At 45.4% G+C, this 16441-nt stretch overlaps 1 protein-coding gene across 1 annotated transcript in view; it reads right to left on the bottom strand.

Annotated features, from left to right (window-relative positions):
* Positions 1-373: 373 nt before the first annotated feature.
* PEX16 (peroxisomal biogenesis factor 16) overlaps positions 374-16441 on the bottom strand; it is an 86864-nt gene continuing 70796 nt past the window's right edge. The window contains exons 9-11 of the mRNA XM_069623251.1: positions 9736-9855; positions 6065-6129; positions 374-1547 (exon numbers count right to left, since the gene is read on the bottom strand). Coding sequence (XP_069479352.1) covers positions 1489-1547; positions 6065-6129; positions 9736-9855 — 244 coding nt within the window. The 3' untranslated portion in view covers positions 374-1488. The remainder of the gene's footprint in view (positions 1548-6064; positions 6130-9735; positions 9856-16441) is intronic.

Below are 16441 nucleotides of genomic sequence, written 5' to 3'. Positions count from 1 at the left end.
CATAATTGTGCAAATAAACATGCACATGCAAATCAATACACCACACTCTAAAAGACTGATTGCTGCACTAGTAATGGAGCGAGGATCTAGAAAAGCCTGGTGCCCTTCCCCGTAAAGAAATTGCATCCTGATCCCAAAAGAGGCCCATCCATCGGAGGTGGATCTAAACCCCACCCAGGAGAGCTTTGATAACCATATAGTGAATAGCAGAACAAATAAGGCCACATACTTTATGTTCCGTTGCTCCAAGTGATCTTGGACATGGCAACTCCACAAAGTCCCATCATCTCGACTGCTCCTCCAGTATCGAACACAGACATAAAAAAGGATAGATTTAAGCTCAAAGTCTTCCCCAAAAGAGATGTGACCAGAATTAAAAGAAACACATTTTTTATTTCAAACCGATTTGTGCATTTATAAAATTGTTGAAGCCAAGCAGGGCTTCAAAGAAACATAAAACGTGATCAAGGAACAGAGGTGGGATTAACAGGAGGATGCAGGCATCCACTTAGTGCAAATAATGCAATCTGTGATGCTCCCTGCCCTCTTTCACTAGTTATGTGCTTGTAGATGACTCATTGATTACTGTATACGTGTGGGTTTCTCTTCCATGATTAATAAGAATGTAGTGGCAGGCGATGTTACCTGTACCAGACCGTTAAGGTGCTTTCCAATGTACATGGTGAGGTTGGACGAATTAACAGCGCTCACCTGCCCACTACTGATGGGAAATGAGAAAGGTTAATTTATGGATGCAAGAAAGCGAGAATGAAAATAAAAGAGGGGAGGAGAGAAGAAGGGAACACGAGAGGAAGCCAAAAATGTAATGGGAACAGAGAGAGGCAATTGGGAGAAATAGTAAGAAAAGGAGTGGAAAAATGTAGAAGGCGGCAGAACAGAAGATATAGGTAGAAGCAGTGCATGTGAAGTGTAAGAAAGGGACAGAAGAAATACTAAGCTCTACTCAGTTTTCGATCTTCCCTTAAACAGTAACATAACGGTTGCCAGACTCGAACGGGCTGCCCGCTCTCATTGCTTTTAAAAATCAACCAAATTAAAAATGGATTTCTGGGGTGGTGAGATGTGAAAGATGGTCTTTCTTCTGAAGTCCGACCTTTGAGACAGTCTTGGAGAAACTCTGAACGAAAAACACTTCCCGATGAAAAGGGTCTGAGCAGAGTGAACATGAAAGATGCCCTTCCCACAAAGTCAAGGCCCTGGCAAGCGCCATTTATTCCCAGTCAATGTTGGCTCGTAATCTGCGAATTGTTTACCTATGCTAGCCATCTAGGAAGCGATCTGCATGGTCTTTTAGCAAAAACCATGAAAGTCAGTCATCTCCAGTGTTCACGTACACCATGCTGGGCCTGCCCAGGAGGGTCATGAGGGTTCAGAAGAGCTGGTCTTGCTCATGCCAGTTGGTCAGTCTTCTGCACCAGGGATGGCAAGCAATTTGTGTCACAAGTCCATGTCGTGCTGCATCTGCGTTCAGCCCCAGTTATAAAAATACACCTTCTGCCAAAAGGGCAAATAGTCCATGAGCGGCCCTGTGGGAAGAGAGAGAAGGGTTAGCTGAAGATAGCTCTAGAGAGGGGAGGAATACATTACTTGTAAGAGTAATGCTGCTGCATTGGTCTTCTCTTCTTTTGTGTCACCTACAGAAATCATCGGAAATCTTTAAGACACAATCAGACACACAGGGAATTTTCTCCCGCCCTGGGGGAAATTAAATACCAATCCCAAATTTATTAAAGGTGGTCCCAAATGCTGTGGTCCATGGGAGAGATTGTGCTTAATCTGAAGTGGCATGTGCACTCACAGTCAAACATGGGAGCCTACATAGGAATTCAGGGAGCATATGCGTCCTAGAGAACTAATTGTAGAGGAGGTTTCCTGCTCAGGGATGGGATTCCTCCTCAGAATCGTTCCATGCACTCACTCTGGGAGGAGGAACGGAAGCATCTTCTATGAACTGAATAGATTTAAAAAGGGCACATGCCCCTGCTGGGTCAACAATAGCGCTGCAGGAAAGTCAGAGCCACACAAATCCCCATCCTGTCCTTGTGTCCAGTTTCCATGTGTTGTGTGACAAATCTCAAATGATAATTTCCTCAAGGGGAGCCTTATTCCAGGCATCCACTATCAAAGTGTTACCCTTATTGGACGGAGGTTTACGACAAACCACCAAAGAGAACTTACCCTTAAAATAAAAACTTTGAATGCAATATGTAGCACAATCCATCAAGGCACTGCTTATTTGGTTACAGCTGATCCTTATATCTTCACTCCATAAGACAATAATCCTAGTTGTATATCTGTGCCAAGCTAACTTTGCAACAGTTAATGTGGTAATTCCTTAGCCATAGAAGACTTGTGGAAATGAAAATCAAACAATTTTAGGCAAACAAACCTAAATGCAGACAGTCACCTCGTCCATATGAAAGACAGCTAAAAGAAAACACACACAAGCTGTTCAGATCTTAACTAAACTTTTCAACCTTTCACAATAACAACTAAAAACCACGATTGTTAATGGGCTAAAAATAAAATGTAAAAAAAGAAGACCCGTAAACTTCAAAAGTAGAAAATTAAGCACCACCACAGAAGTGGTCATCTGAAGCAGGTGGACTCCTTTAGAAATTACACTCTCTTTATGAGGAAGTGTCTAGATTGCATTCTCAGCTATTAAGTGCTTCCCACCTCTACCAGTGGAATGGCCAGATCATGCCACCATATTAATCATACTGTAGCAAACACTCCCTTCGTACCACAACCAACAGAAACTGACCAAGGATCCACATCACTCCTTCAGGACCTTCCTGATGAGTGCAATGGAAGATAGCCACACACCCCTAGCAGCCACCTCCAAAGCCTCAACTAATGCAACACTTGCCACCAGACAGTCCTAACACAGAGTCCATACTGCAACAGAGTAAAATCCTACACTACACGCTACACACAAGAACTCACCGATAGTAAAGGCTTGGAGAAAATCTGAGAGTCCAGAAATCCTAGTCACTCTAAAAATGCTATCCTCAGCGCACAGGGCCCCCACAACCACAGCCAAGAAAATCCACTAAACAACAACATCAGAAGACTCCAGCAGAACCCTCGTCAAAGCTTTTAAACATTCCTTGAACCCCCTACAGTGCATGCAATACCCCATTCAAAAGACAATTGCATAGCAATTACTTCGTCGAGCAAACAGACATAATTGGGCAACACGTTGACTGCACCATGCACGGCACAGACATCCCCACCCACCCTATTATAGAACACATGAAAATTTACTAACTTCAAGACATGTTACAAAGGGGAGGGAAAAGAAAACCTGAGACCAGGCTTGAGATTTTCACACCGTTGATAGAAAAGGGTTACATAAAACCACGGAAATAATTAGGAAACCATCCAGACAAAGGTGGTATTTGGTATTAAACAAAATATAAAGATTTCATAACCCTGTAACCTTCCTTTCGGGAGTCCATCTGCCGGCAGCCCAATAAATCCAGATAGTGGTGATCATCACCCCTGAAACTTGCTGCTCCTGCGGCACCGTCGGTGTCCGCAGATTCTTGGGATACCTGCTCCATAAATGGATCCTGAACCCTGCATGGATCCTTTAGCGATTCAGTCTTTCCCTCAGCCTTTCAGAGGTGGCAGATGTGTGTGCGAGTCCGAGGTTTCTCCGCTCACTGTTGAAGAGTCACATGCTTTCTGACTTTCTACTAATAACAGTAGGAGGACTGGGAGGTTCTGGAGGATGTCCCATTTACAACTTCTGAGGTCACTTTATGGAGGGAGTGGCCCACACAGAGCTGCCTGATGGCGCTGCCAAACATGAACTAGATAGTATTGCAGCCCTTGATGTCACCACCTATGACCATGACAACCCTCCATTGAAGACTAACTCTGGAAGGTACTGCCTCCACTGTTCCATCATAGGCTCAATAAAACATAAAATGACAGGGATGATGAAGCTACTTAAGGGCTTTCAGTCTCACAAACCAACGCTAGAAGAACAGCCTCTGACAAAGATCCTCATAACGAGACTGCAGGGCAGGCCTTGTCTGCCTCAACCCTGTGGGGCAGTTCCACTTGCACTGTATTTAGCCTTCAAAACAGTTTATCCAGTTGAGAGAAAGAGAGAAGTCCCAAGAAAAGTCAGTTGCCTACAGATTGGACAGCATTGGGGTTCCCAGCTGCGAGAAGACACCAGGACATCTGCATCATAGAATACCTTGAGCAATAGCTCTGGCTCCTTGGTCAGTAACGTCTCAGAAGCGGTTTGATGACATTATAATGGCCTTACCATTATTAACAATATTGCCTGAAAGACATCTTCTTTGTGAAGAAATGTCAGCAAACACTCCTGAGCGACCAAGTAACCTGTTCATGACGCAGTGAACTCTCACCAGACTTGTATCTATGGTACATAACTTACTGCCTATCAAGTCCATGTGCGTGTTCATCCTACACGGGAGAGGCAAAAAACTAGCACACAAACCTACACTGCACTGCTGACAAAAAAGTGAAAATAGTGGTCAATGGTCCAACACAAAGGCTGAGCCAGTTTCTGGGTCTTTATATGTTTTCTCAAGACACTGGGCAGGAGTTAGGAGTATTGCTTTTACGGAATCCAAAGATAGCAAGTAAAGGGCAATGGAGCTTTCTTTAGTGGATGCACAACCTTGGTAGTAACCTGCTGCATTGATTCTGCAGGTGGAGACCGTCTTGAGACAAAAAAAGTATCTTTAATTGGGCTCTGCGGCTCATAGTCTTTGCAATCATCTTCCCATGACCCTTCAGCCCTCTCCCGGACTGTTAGAAAAATATTCTACAACCTGCTTATGAGTGGTGGAACTGAGGAGTGCCCATGATGGGGGCCGAGAGGGATTAGAGGGAGGCTGTATACAATCAATGCCGAAGTAACTTCTAGAATCTTGGGAAGTCTAAACAATAAGTGTAAACCTGCCAAGCTACCCTGGCATCCACAGGCCACAAATTGAAAATGGTGGACAGGCCACACGGAGGGACCCCTCAGAGGGTTTTAGTACCTGGAACAAAAGAGAAGGATCGCCAAACCTAGTTTTTTAAATCTGGGGCACACCGAAGCACCTTAAAGAATCACTAATTGACTGTGCACCATATGCAGTAGCAGGATCTATGATTACAGGCGAGACACTAACAGTCTTGGCCTGAAAATGCCTTCAGTGAGCTGTGGTGCACAAAGCAGAATCCATATCTACAACTGCCGTCACAGACCCAGAGGAATAACACTGCTGAGAGAGAAAAGAAGACACTGAAGGGAGAAAACCACACAAAGTTAAGACAAACTCTGGTCAGGGAAGGGGGGCAGCAAAAAAGTGCAAAGAAGCGAGTGGCAGAAATCACAGGACGGACACGAATATACAATTGCTCCTATGGAGAGGAGCACATCGTTCTGATACCTCCTCTTCCACTTCTACCCCAATCTCACTAGTGGTGCAAATGAGAGGAAATTACTCCTGTATTAAAACAATAAATATCTTAAAGTGTTCCGGGATCCTCCGCAAAAGCAGGGAAGTATTTCAGTATTCAAACGCAGCAGAGTGCTGCTAGTGTTGCTCACTCCCTACCACTGTGGCCTGTCTCACGGGGACCATCAATCCCAGAGCAGTACTTTGCGCTGGGCCATCACAGCTCTAATCTGTGCTACCCTAATGCCTCTATATGAAGTGTACCTTGTTCCCCTCTCCAGAGGCGTAGCCAGGATTGTCAAACAAGTGGGGACTGAAGCTGATGTAGTTGGACTCACCGCAGTGACATTAACATCTGTAAATGCCCACACAGTGCTGCTGAGTGGGAATTTACCTATTTTGGGTGGGCCTTGCCCGCGCAGGACCTACCCCATCTATGCCTCTGCCCCTCTCCTGTTTAACCTCCAGTTACCGCCATGCCCCTCTGCAGTCTTTGCCAATGATTGTTCCCTATGCTCCACGTTAGTCAATGCCACCAGCCCACTGACTACCCGCATGGTATGCTGTAGATGTCGCCCCCACATTCTTCGGAGCGGGATTATACTCACGTGCTACAAATCCGATTCCAGGCACATAGTCTGCCAGCAGTCTCAGCAGAAAAAGTATTCTGGCCCTAGGAAAAGAGGAGAGCAATAAGTATGCAGATACATCTGCAGACATAGCACACAGAATACACGCATGCAGCACATGTGTGGACATGTAATGAGAACCATGGCCAGGTGGTTGGCCTACCAGCTGCCCTTTTGTCCCAAATCTAGAATAGCCTTCAGTGGCCATTAAAAGTCACATTTTATCCTGCAAGCGGTCAGCTGGATCAATACAGCAACTTTGTGCACACATACATTTGCCCAATCACTAATACGGCCCACAAAATGTTATTCTTGAAAGTGACAAATGCAACTGGGAATTTCTCCCCAGCCCCTGAGATGAATGCACCATTGGGAAATCAAGAAACAAAATCAGATCTGCAAGGAACCACCACATATGATCCTCCACTTAATACAACAAACAAAACCTCCCCATCCTCCTCTCTGGAGATCATTCCAGGGGACAAATTTGAGCCCAAACTCTCAAGAACTTCAAAATTCTAAGCAAACTCCATATTCTTCCCACTCAAAATTCTTGTAACAAATGGTCAGAGGGAGAAAAAGAGAAGGGGGCCAGATAAACAAAGGGAGAGAGGTGAGAGAAAATGAAGGGGGGGCGCGAGAGAAAATGAAGGGGGGGGCGCGAGAGAAAATGAAGGGGGGGGCGCGAGAGAAAATGAAGGGGGGGGCGCGAGAGAAAATGAAGGGGGGGCGCGAGAGAAAATGAAGGGGGGGGCGCGAGAGAAAATGAAGGGGGGGGCGCGAGAGAAAATGAAGGGGGGCGAAAATAAAGGGGGGGGCGCAAGAGAAAATAAAGGGGGGGCGCGAGAGAAAATAAAGGGGGGGCGCGAGAGAAAATAAAGGGGGGGCGCGAGAGAAAATAAAGGGGGGGCGCGAGAGAAAATAAAGGGGGGGCGCGAGAGAAAATAAAGGGGGGGCGCGAGAGAAAATAAAGGGGGGGCGCGAGAGAAAATAAAGGGGGGGCGCGAGAGAAAATAAAGGGGGGGCGCGAGAGAAAATAAAGGGGGGGCGCGAGAGAAAATAAAGGGGGGGCGCGAGAGAAAATAAAGGGGGGGCGCGAGAGAAAATAAAGGGGGGGCGCGAGAGAAAATAAAGGGGGGGCGCGAGAGAAAATAAAGGGGGGGCGCGAGAGAAAATAAAGGGGGGGGCGCGAGAGAAAATAAAGGGGGGCGCGAGAGAAAATAAAGGGGGGGCGCGAGAGAAAATAAAGGGGGGGCGCGAGAGAAAATAAAGGGGGGGCGCGAGAGAAAATAAAGGGGGGGCGCGAGAGAAAATAAAGGGGGGGCGCGAGAGAAAATAAAGGGGGGGCGCGAGAGAAAATAAAGGGGGGCGCGAGAGAAAATAAAGGGGGGCGCGAGAGAAAATAAAGGGGGGCGCGAGAGAAAATAAAGGGGGGCGCGAGAGAAAATAAAGGGGGGCGCGAGAGAAAATAAAGGGGGGCGCGAGAGAAAATGAAGGGGGCGCAAGAGAAAATGAAGGGGGCGCAAGAGAAAATGAAGGGGGCGCAAGAGAAAATGAAGGGGGCGCAAGAGAAAATGAAGGGGGCGCAAGAGAAAATGAAGGGGGCGCAAGAGAAAATAAAGGGGGGCGCAAGAGAAAATAAAGGGGGGCGCGAGAGAAAATAAAGGGGGGCGCGAGAGAAACAGAGGGGGCACGCAAGAGAAACAGAGGGGGCGCGCAAGAGAAACAGAGGGGGCGCGCAAGAGAAACAGAGGGGGCGCGCAAGAGAAACAGAGGGGGCGCGCAAGAGAAACAGAGGGGGCGCGCAAGAGAAACAGAGGGGGCGCGCAAGAGAAACAGAGGGGGCGCGCAAGAGAAACAGAGGGGGCGCGCAAAAGAAACAGAGGGGCGCGCAAAAGAAACAGAGGGGGCGCGCAAAAGAAACAGAGGGGGCGCGCAAGAGAAACAGAGGAGGGGCGCGCAAGAGAAACAGAGGAGGGGCGCGCAAGAGAAACAGAGGAGGGGCGCGCAAGAGAAACAGAGGAGGGGCGCGCAAGAGAAACAGAGGAGGGGCGCGCAAGAGAAACAGAGGAGGGGCGCGCAAGAGAAACAGAGGAGGGGCGCGCAAGAGAAACAGAGGAGGGGCGCGCAAGAGAAACAGAGGAGGGGCGCGCAAGAGAAACAGAGGAGGGGCGCGCAAGAGAAACAGAGGAGGGGCGCGCAAGAGAAACAGAGGAGGGGCGCGCAAGAGAAACAGAGGAGGGGCGCGCAAGAGAAACAGAGGAGGGGCGCGCAAGAGAAACAGAGGAGGGGCGCGCAAGAGAAACAGAGGAGGGGCGCGCAAGAGAAACAGAGGAGGGGCGCGCAAGAGAAACAGAGGAGGGGCGCGCAAGAGAAACAGAGGAGGGGCGCGCAAGAGAAACAGAGGAGGGGCGCGCAAGAGAAACAGAGGAGGGGCGCGCAAGAGAAACAGAGGAGGGGCGCGCAAGAGAAACAGAGGAGGGGCGCGCAAGAGAAACAGAGGAGGGGCGCGCAAGAGAAACAGAGGGGGCGCAAGAGAAACAGAGGGGGCGCAAGAGAAACAGAGGGGGCGCAAGAGAAACAGAGGGGGCGCAAGAGAAACAGAGGGGGCGCAAGAGAAACCGAGGGGGCGCGAGAAAAAGACAGGTGAGAAAGAGGGAGGGTCTTCTGCCTTGACTGAAAGGTTAAAACCCTGGATCATCAGCAGGGTTTATTCTGTCGCGAGGTCTGTGCACTGCATTTAACAAAAGTTGTGAGCAAACCAGGAACTGGAGATCTGGCAAAATAAAAGCAAAAAAAATATTATCAAAATGAAAAAACGAAATCACAAGCAGATCACTAGTGAGAAAATCCCATAGGGATCAAACAGTGATTCTCTTGACTGTGATGAGCAAAGATTGGTCTTTGCACTAAAAGAAAAATAATATATCTTGGAGAAGGAATCCTGTGTGACCATCACATCCAGATCCGATGAGAAGGCGAGGCTCCTCCATTCTTACTGCTCTTGGACGCAACAGGGACCATCGTTCATCTCAAAACAATCACAGTGAAGCTATCTCCGTCCAATCCCAACACCACCGGAGAGGAGCAACGCCTCCATCCACCTGAAGAGCATCACAGAGAAGACCCTTTCATTCACCACAGGGTGACAGAGCAGTCAGCATCATCTCCTAACCAAAGAACTCTAGACAGGAGACAGAAACATCCCCAAAGATCATTAATGCAACAAACAAAAAATCCAGATATCGGACGAATGTCAAAGGAAATGGTATCTCCATCCACCTCCAGATCCTTCAACAGAAGCCATGTCCATCCATCTCAATGGCAATGAGAAGCCACATTTACCCAGGAAAAGCCACCGCTTTCTATCCCCAAATCAGATCCATCACATCTAAAGACAAATGCATGACAGATAGCTACATAGACTGAGAAACCGCAGCTATGCTATAATCTCCGATTCACAGAAAAGAAGAGTATTAATTCATCCTTTGTACGCTTGTAAGTCAGAGTCTGGGCCTGATCCTATGGAAAGGAAGTACCAATACCCTCTGTTGAAAAAATAAATTAAACAAAAAGTAAATCACAGTTTAATCACACCTCAATCTTTTCCCTCCCCCCAGAGAATACCACAAACGTTATTGGGTTCTTACTCAGCATATCGGTCGTAGAAGGGGGACCTCAACATGTAGTACAGCAGCAAGAAGCTTCTCCTCCTCAGCTCCGAACGCTCCCTCCGGTTCAAAGCTTTAAGGTCACTGACTAAACTAAGGCTGCAAAGAGATAATGAGAGAAACGAAATGCAAAACAGAGTGGCAAAAGAAGAAGTGGGAAGCAAGTGAAGACGAGAGCAAAAGAAGAGTGGGGTTGGTAAAAAGGTATATCGAAAGATCATAAGAGAAGGGAAAGAAAATGGGACATAACAATAGGGATTTCAGGGGGGTGGGAAGAAAGATGAGTAAATAGGAGTCAGAAAGAAAGAGAATTTTAAAAAGCAAGAAAGTGGAAAAGGAGTACGGGAAGGCCCATAAAGGTCAAGTGGGGAACAATGAGTAGAGTGTAAGGAAAAAGGCAAGAAAATTTATGGAAGGAGATGTAGGGGAAGGGGAAGGGAGAGTGGGGGTTGAAAGAAGAGGAAAAGGAAGACATCAAGGAACAAGACGTTAATAAGAGAACCATGAACACCACTTACAAAGATGAACAACCAGTTGTGATAAAGCATCTGCTTTCTACTGGGGTCAGCAGGAAGGAAGTGGATTTAATGCAGTCTCCACCCTCTCACTCCTGGGGACATCCAGTAGGAAGGGACAGGTACTGGGGCATACTAGGAGCCAGCCTACAGGTGTCTTAGAATTTTAATGTCTCTGACCTGGCCCCCCTCTAGGGTCTAGCCCATAAGGCGCCCCTGACCTCTTACTTTAGAGTTCAGCATAGAAAAGCACAGGTTAGGAGACATCCTCAGACCTTGCCACTGGGCTGATGGGTGTGTTGCGGAAAATGTGCTTGGAAGCAGAGTTGGGGCTCTTACCTTTACAGTTTCAGAAACAGTGTGTTTCTAAGGCGGCAAGGGTCAAGATCTATGACCATGAGTCCCAACACGTACTATCACATGAACATTGGTCGACCAAACATGGAAAGGTACATAGATGATATATTTGTCATTTGGAAGGGAAAAAAGAACAGAATTAGATGAGTTCCTACATTTTCTTAACTCAATACATGACCACATCCAATTCACCATGGAGGTGGGTACACCTAGACTGCACTTTCTAGATGTTGAATTGGAATTAAAGGAGAGTTTCCTTAATAATTCTTTACATTATCTCAGTCATCAACCTCTACATCTCGGAAACAACCTTCCTTGCAGTCAATTTCTGAGACTGAAACGTATTGCGTCAGAGGATGAAACTCTGGTAACAGAAAATATAAAAATGGCAGAAAAATACATCAAGATGGCTACGCAGAGAAAGGTGGTGACAGCACAGACTTAAGTTAGGCGATTGAGACGAGAGGATCTTCTCACTCCCAAAACAATGAAAAAACAGATAGCATTCTTGTACGCCTTAAGGTACTCTAGCCAAAGTAATCAGTTACGAGGCTTATCAAGAAATATTGGAGTCTGATACAACTAGATCCCCAATTACAGACACTTTTTCCAAAACCCCTGATCATTGCATACAAAAGAGGTCGCAATTTCAGAGATCAGCTGCTAAGGGCTGAAAGACCAAGAGTCTGTAAACAATTGACATTACAAAAGAAAAAGGCTGGCACATTTCCGTGCCTTAACCGTAACAACTGCAATATCATGAGAGGCAGCCATGTAAGACATCTGCGCACTGGTCTGGCGCAAAGATTACGATTTTGCTACCTGTGATACACACTTAATCATTATAGAATCAGCTGTCCCCGTGGGGTCTTCTACGAGGGGCAGACAACAAGGAAAGCTAAAGAACACTGGAATGAACATAAGAGCAATATAAGAACTAAAAGATCTCGCCAAATCAAACTTAGGACTCAGAATATGTTGTCAGTTAAACTGCCCCTCACTAACTCATGTGCTATAACAATCCACCTGATCTACAAACCCCCTGGACCCATAGGCTCCTTTGAAGAAGACCTCATCACTTTACTTTCCACCAATACCAAACCTTCCTCACAAATTCTAATACTAGGTGACTTCAATCTAGGCCTTAATGGCCCCAACGACCAACCTGCCATGACTCAACCTCTTGACCGAGTTAGGCCTCACACAGAGTTTTTCACCCTATGCATGAAAAAGGAAGAACCCTAGATCGGGTCGCCGACCTTAATTGTGTAACTATCATTAGCCCTATTTAACCATATCCATGGACTGACCACTCACTACTTACCTTCACCATCCTAGACTGTACACCTCAGATTAAACAAAACCTTATTGCCCCGCCAATCCAGACCCGTAACAAAGGAATTCTCACAGTGGACAACCTCATATCCTCCTTTCAACCTCTACTCAATCCCTTAGCTGCCTCTTTACATCTGGCAGAACTTGTGGATCTCTACAATAATTCTATCACTGCTGCTCTTGACAAAATAGCGCCTCAAACTGCGGAAAAGCAAATCTTTATCTCACCTGAATACCTGGTATACTCCCAAACTCAAAGTCATACGTACTGAAAAAAGGAAATGGGAAACTACCTGGAAAAATGATTCTACCCCAGCCAACAAAAATAAACGCCACAAAATCACAGGCAACTACAATACAGAAATACTCACAGCTAAACGTGACACCTACAACGACAGAATAGAAAAAGCCAGTACAAGAACAAGAGAACTCTTTACCATACTGAGTGAACTGGAGTCCCCCATCCCTCCAACAGATAATTGCATCAAAGACAAAACTTGGTGAACTAAGATCCAGGATGCATTTGTAGTAAGATTGCCTCACTCCAAGACAAAATTGCCACCAAAAAGGCTAACCTTCCATTTCAAGAAACGCAAAAAAAAATCCTCAAAACCCCACCTAAACCTCCCCTCCCCCAACTATTCATAGTTGCCCATGTTTCCACACTAGAAGTGGAAAATATCATAGCTTCACTAAAACCTAACTGCCAAGGTGATTCCTGCCCGTCATCTACTATTAAAGAAGCCGCCAGCAAACTAGCCCCATTTGTCACCACACTGATCAATTCATCCTTCCGCTCATGCACTGTCCCCAACAACCTAAAAAACTCCTGGGTACTCTCGCTTCTAAAGAAACCCTCTCTTGACCCAAGTATCCATACCAACTTAAGACAAATAACAGTCCTCTTTTTGTTAAAAATCATCGATAAAGCAGCTTATATCCAGATTCAATCTTACTTTGAATCAAACAATCTACTAGGACTCTGACAATCTGGCTTTAGTCCACAACATGGCACTGAAACAGCCTTGATTGACCTGAAGATCCAGATTGATGACTTAAAAAGAGAAAGGAAAACCTGCCCTCTTGCTGCTACTGGATTTGTCAGCTGCTTTTGACTTAGTCAATCACAAGGTGTTCTGTAAACACCTTTCCTCAGCGGCCCATTTCTCAGTAGAAGCAACAGCTTGGATCCAATCTTTCTTAAGCAACAGATCGATGAGTTTTCTCATCTGAGGCAGCAGCTGATCCCATCCCCATAACTTGTGGAGTCCCGCAAGGATCTTGTGTTTCGCCCACCATGTATAATGTATTTACCAAACCACTGTTTGAAAACCTAGACTATCTGGGTATCACCTACACCAACTATGCAGATGACACCCAGATACTCATACCTTTGACGGGCGATTACGAGAAGGATCTAGCTTTGGTTAACAACATTTACCTCATCATTCAGGCTTGGATGGCCACGCATGACCTGTGTCTGAATAAATTGGGCAACCACAACCTATCGTTCAACATTGACGGAAATAACATTAAGGTCGCTAAAGAGGTAAAGACCCTGGGTTTCTACCTAGACACCTCCCTGAGTCTATGTAAACAAGTTAGTGCCACGGCTTTGGCAACAGCCTACACCTGCAAGCTGATCCACGCCTTCAAACCATTTCTCTCTGCAGATAGTTGCATTAAGCTGGCCAGAGCCCCAATTCTCTCTAAAATCGACTACTGCAACGCACTGTATATAGGAGCCAACAAATATATCATCAACAAACTCCAGATCCTGCAAAACAACGCACTGAGAACAGCATTAAACATCTCTAGAAGACAACATATATATGATCAGACGAGACAACCATTGGCTATCTATCAAGGACAGAATCCATCTCAAAACAGCTTCCCCTACGTACAAATGCCTCAACAACGCAACCCTGCAGTTCCTTACCGAAAAATTCAACATGAATATTCCCACACGAAATACCAGATCCTCAAACTCAGGCTGCCTTAGAGTACCTAGGTATAGATTGAAGAAAGCTGGTGGAAGCAGCTTTCCTGTCATGGCCACCCAACTCCCTGCCCACCTCCCCAAGATCTAACCACTCCTTCCATAAATTTAGGAACAACCTTAAAATCTATCTCCCATCCAAAGACCTCCCACCCTGTTAGCGTCCTCAACCAGATACTGTCCCAGTACCTTCTCCGTAACTTCCCTCACCTGCTTTTGCCACACACTTTATTGTACTATACCGCTATCTGGTATACAGCTGTCCCATACGGCATTGTACCATATCCTGTACATTTTGTATACATGTGTACTATACTGTACTATATATTTAATCCATATGTATTGTAACTAAGAAACCGCATATTCTTGTAACGTGCCCAGATACAACTGAAGTCGATCATACTGGAAGTACAGAGGGGAGGACCCCTGGGCCAGAAACTAGATCAGAGGGAATTATTTTGGATTGAGAAACTGGACAGCCTGACACCTGATGGAATGAATGACAACTTCTACTTAGGAGTCTTCTTGTAATGGGGATCATAGACCATAATCCTCTACTCTTGTACTTCCAGGTGCCTAAATAGGCTAAACTCAGGATGTTGACATGCATTGTCCTATATTACCACTCAATACTGTTTCCACAGGAAGTAGAATGCTATGGGAACATACAAGTTAAAATTGTTTTAGGATGGAAGCGTGATCTTGTTTATTGGTATCACACCTGAAGCAGTCTTAGTTGTTAGAGAGATGCCCATTTTTTAAATATACGACCTCTTGAAGTATATACTTATGCTATCAATGGCCTTTACTGACTACCGGATGTTCTTGAGTTGGAAGGTCAATTTGCACACATGGGTTGGAATACTCCAACTAAGTCCCATTAAACAAGATACAGACATTACACTGGTAAACAGCATATTCATGAATCTGCAGGAAATCCAGTTGGTTCCTGACCCTGCACGGCAACGGATTGGATATAACCTACATTACACTAGATTTTTCACATACTGTATTGATCCAAAGGATACTCACTTTTTGCCGGATTCACGTGTATGCGTGACGTCGTCACATTAGTATGTGATGACATCACGATATAAACAGTTGCCATTTTGAAACAGATCAGATAAACTGTCTACGATGCAAGCTAACGCATTATGCTGCACGAATCAGGTAAGGAAGAGACTATAAACTACACTAAAACCCTGTGTCATACCATCACGCCACCCAATATACAGTGACCATGCTAAGCATTATATATTTGTGTGCTTTTACCCACAGGTACACTTTTTGAAATTCAATCAGGGTTGGATATATTTCGGGGGAGATCGACCACTCTGCAGCATAACAGAGGGGAAGCTTGACATCACCCACTTGGGTAAGATGTTAACAGATACATTTTATTAAAAGTTGACAATTTTGAAAGCTGATATATCTCTTAAATAGATCTAAAAGACAGCTATTTTTCAATTGCCATCTACTAGATCCATCTACCTATTGTATGAATATCCATAGAGGCAGGCACATGTTCACAAGCGACATAGGGAGTAAAAGGAGACTATTACAGATACAAACAGCTCATGCATTATATTATTAGGCAGAAGTGGACTTAAGGAAGAAGATTTAAAACTTCAATGTCTACGATAATAGTACACAGCTTGGGCTGCGATAGTCAGGCTGACACCAGGTGAATATTAAGAAACAAATCACGATATCTATTGGAGCATCTGAAGTGCTCGAAGTGCTGTGTTGAGGTGAACCTCTGTCCGATTCTCCTCTGCCACACCGTGCTATTGCCACCTGTTACTGCTGCCTGCTGCCTGCGTTTAAATTGAGGCTGTATGGGCAAGAAGTGAACTTTACTGGAGTCAGCGAAAAGCGGATGCTATTTTGGACTCAGCTTCCCATAGTAAATATATCGCGACTGTTACATGATTACTTCCCATGCATTGGGGCTGGTCCAACAGTGTGGGCTGGGCTAGTGGGCTGGTCTTTTGCTGTGGACTACTACGTCACAGTGAATGTTGGGTTTGCAATCTATCAAGTGAATTTGGAGTAAATGAGATGGAGGAATTAGAGAAGCAAGTTCGCTAATCAATTGGGTTGTTAACCCCTCTCATCTCTAAAAATGAACAGAATTCCTATTTTAAGGAAGGAAAGAGTGACTTGAACCCTCCTAATTCTCCCTCCCACTTGATAGACGCTTTAAAAGATCCCTTTTCCAACAAGGCTGATATTAAGGGGAATGCTAAGATGTCCTCTGGATTTTCTAAAATGACTGCTCATTATAATCCATTTCAAGTAATTGATATTGATCTTACTCCCGATTCCTCTCCCGTTTCCAAGGATCAAAACACATTAATTGTTCGAATTCTGGATTTATTGGATAAGGGGCATGACTTAACCCACTTCGAATTACGTGACATTAAATTCAACATTCAGGCAATTATGTTTAAACTAGATCGCTTGGATGGGTATGTTA

Source organism: Ambystoma mexicanum, chromosome 11, assembly GCF_040938575.1.
Source record: "Ambystoma mexicanum isolate Mex_15411 chromosome 11, UKY_AmexF1_1, whole genome shotgun sequence".
Taxonomy (NCBI): Eukaryota; Metazoa; Chordata; class Amphibia; order Caudata; family Ambystomatidae; genus Ambystoma; species Ambystoma mexicanum.
This window is presented reverse-complemented; position numbering and strand designations above follow the sequence as displayed.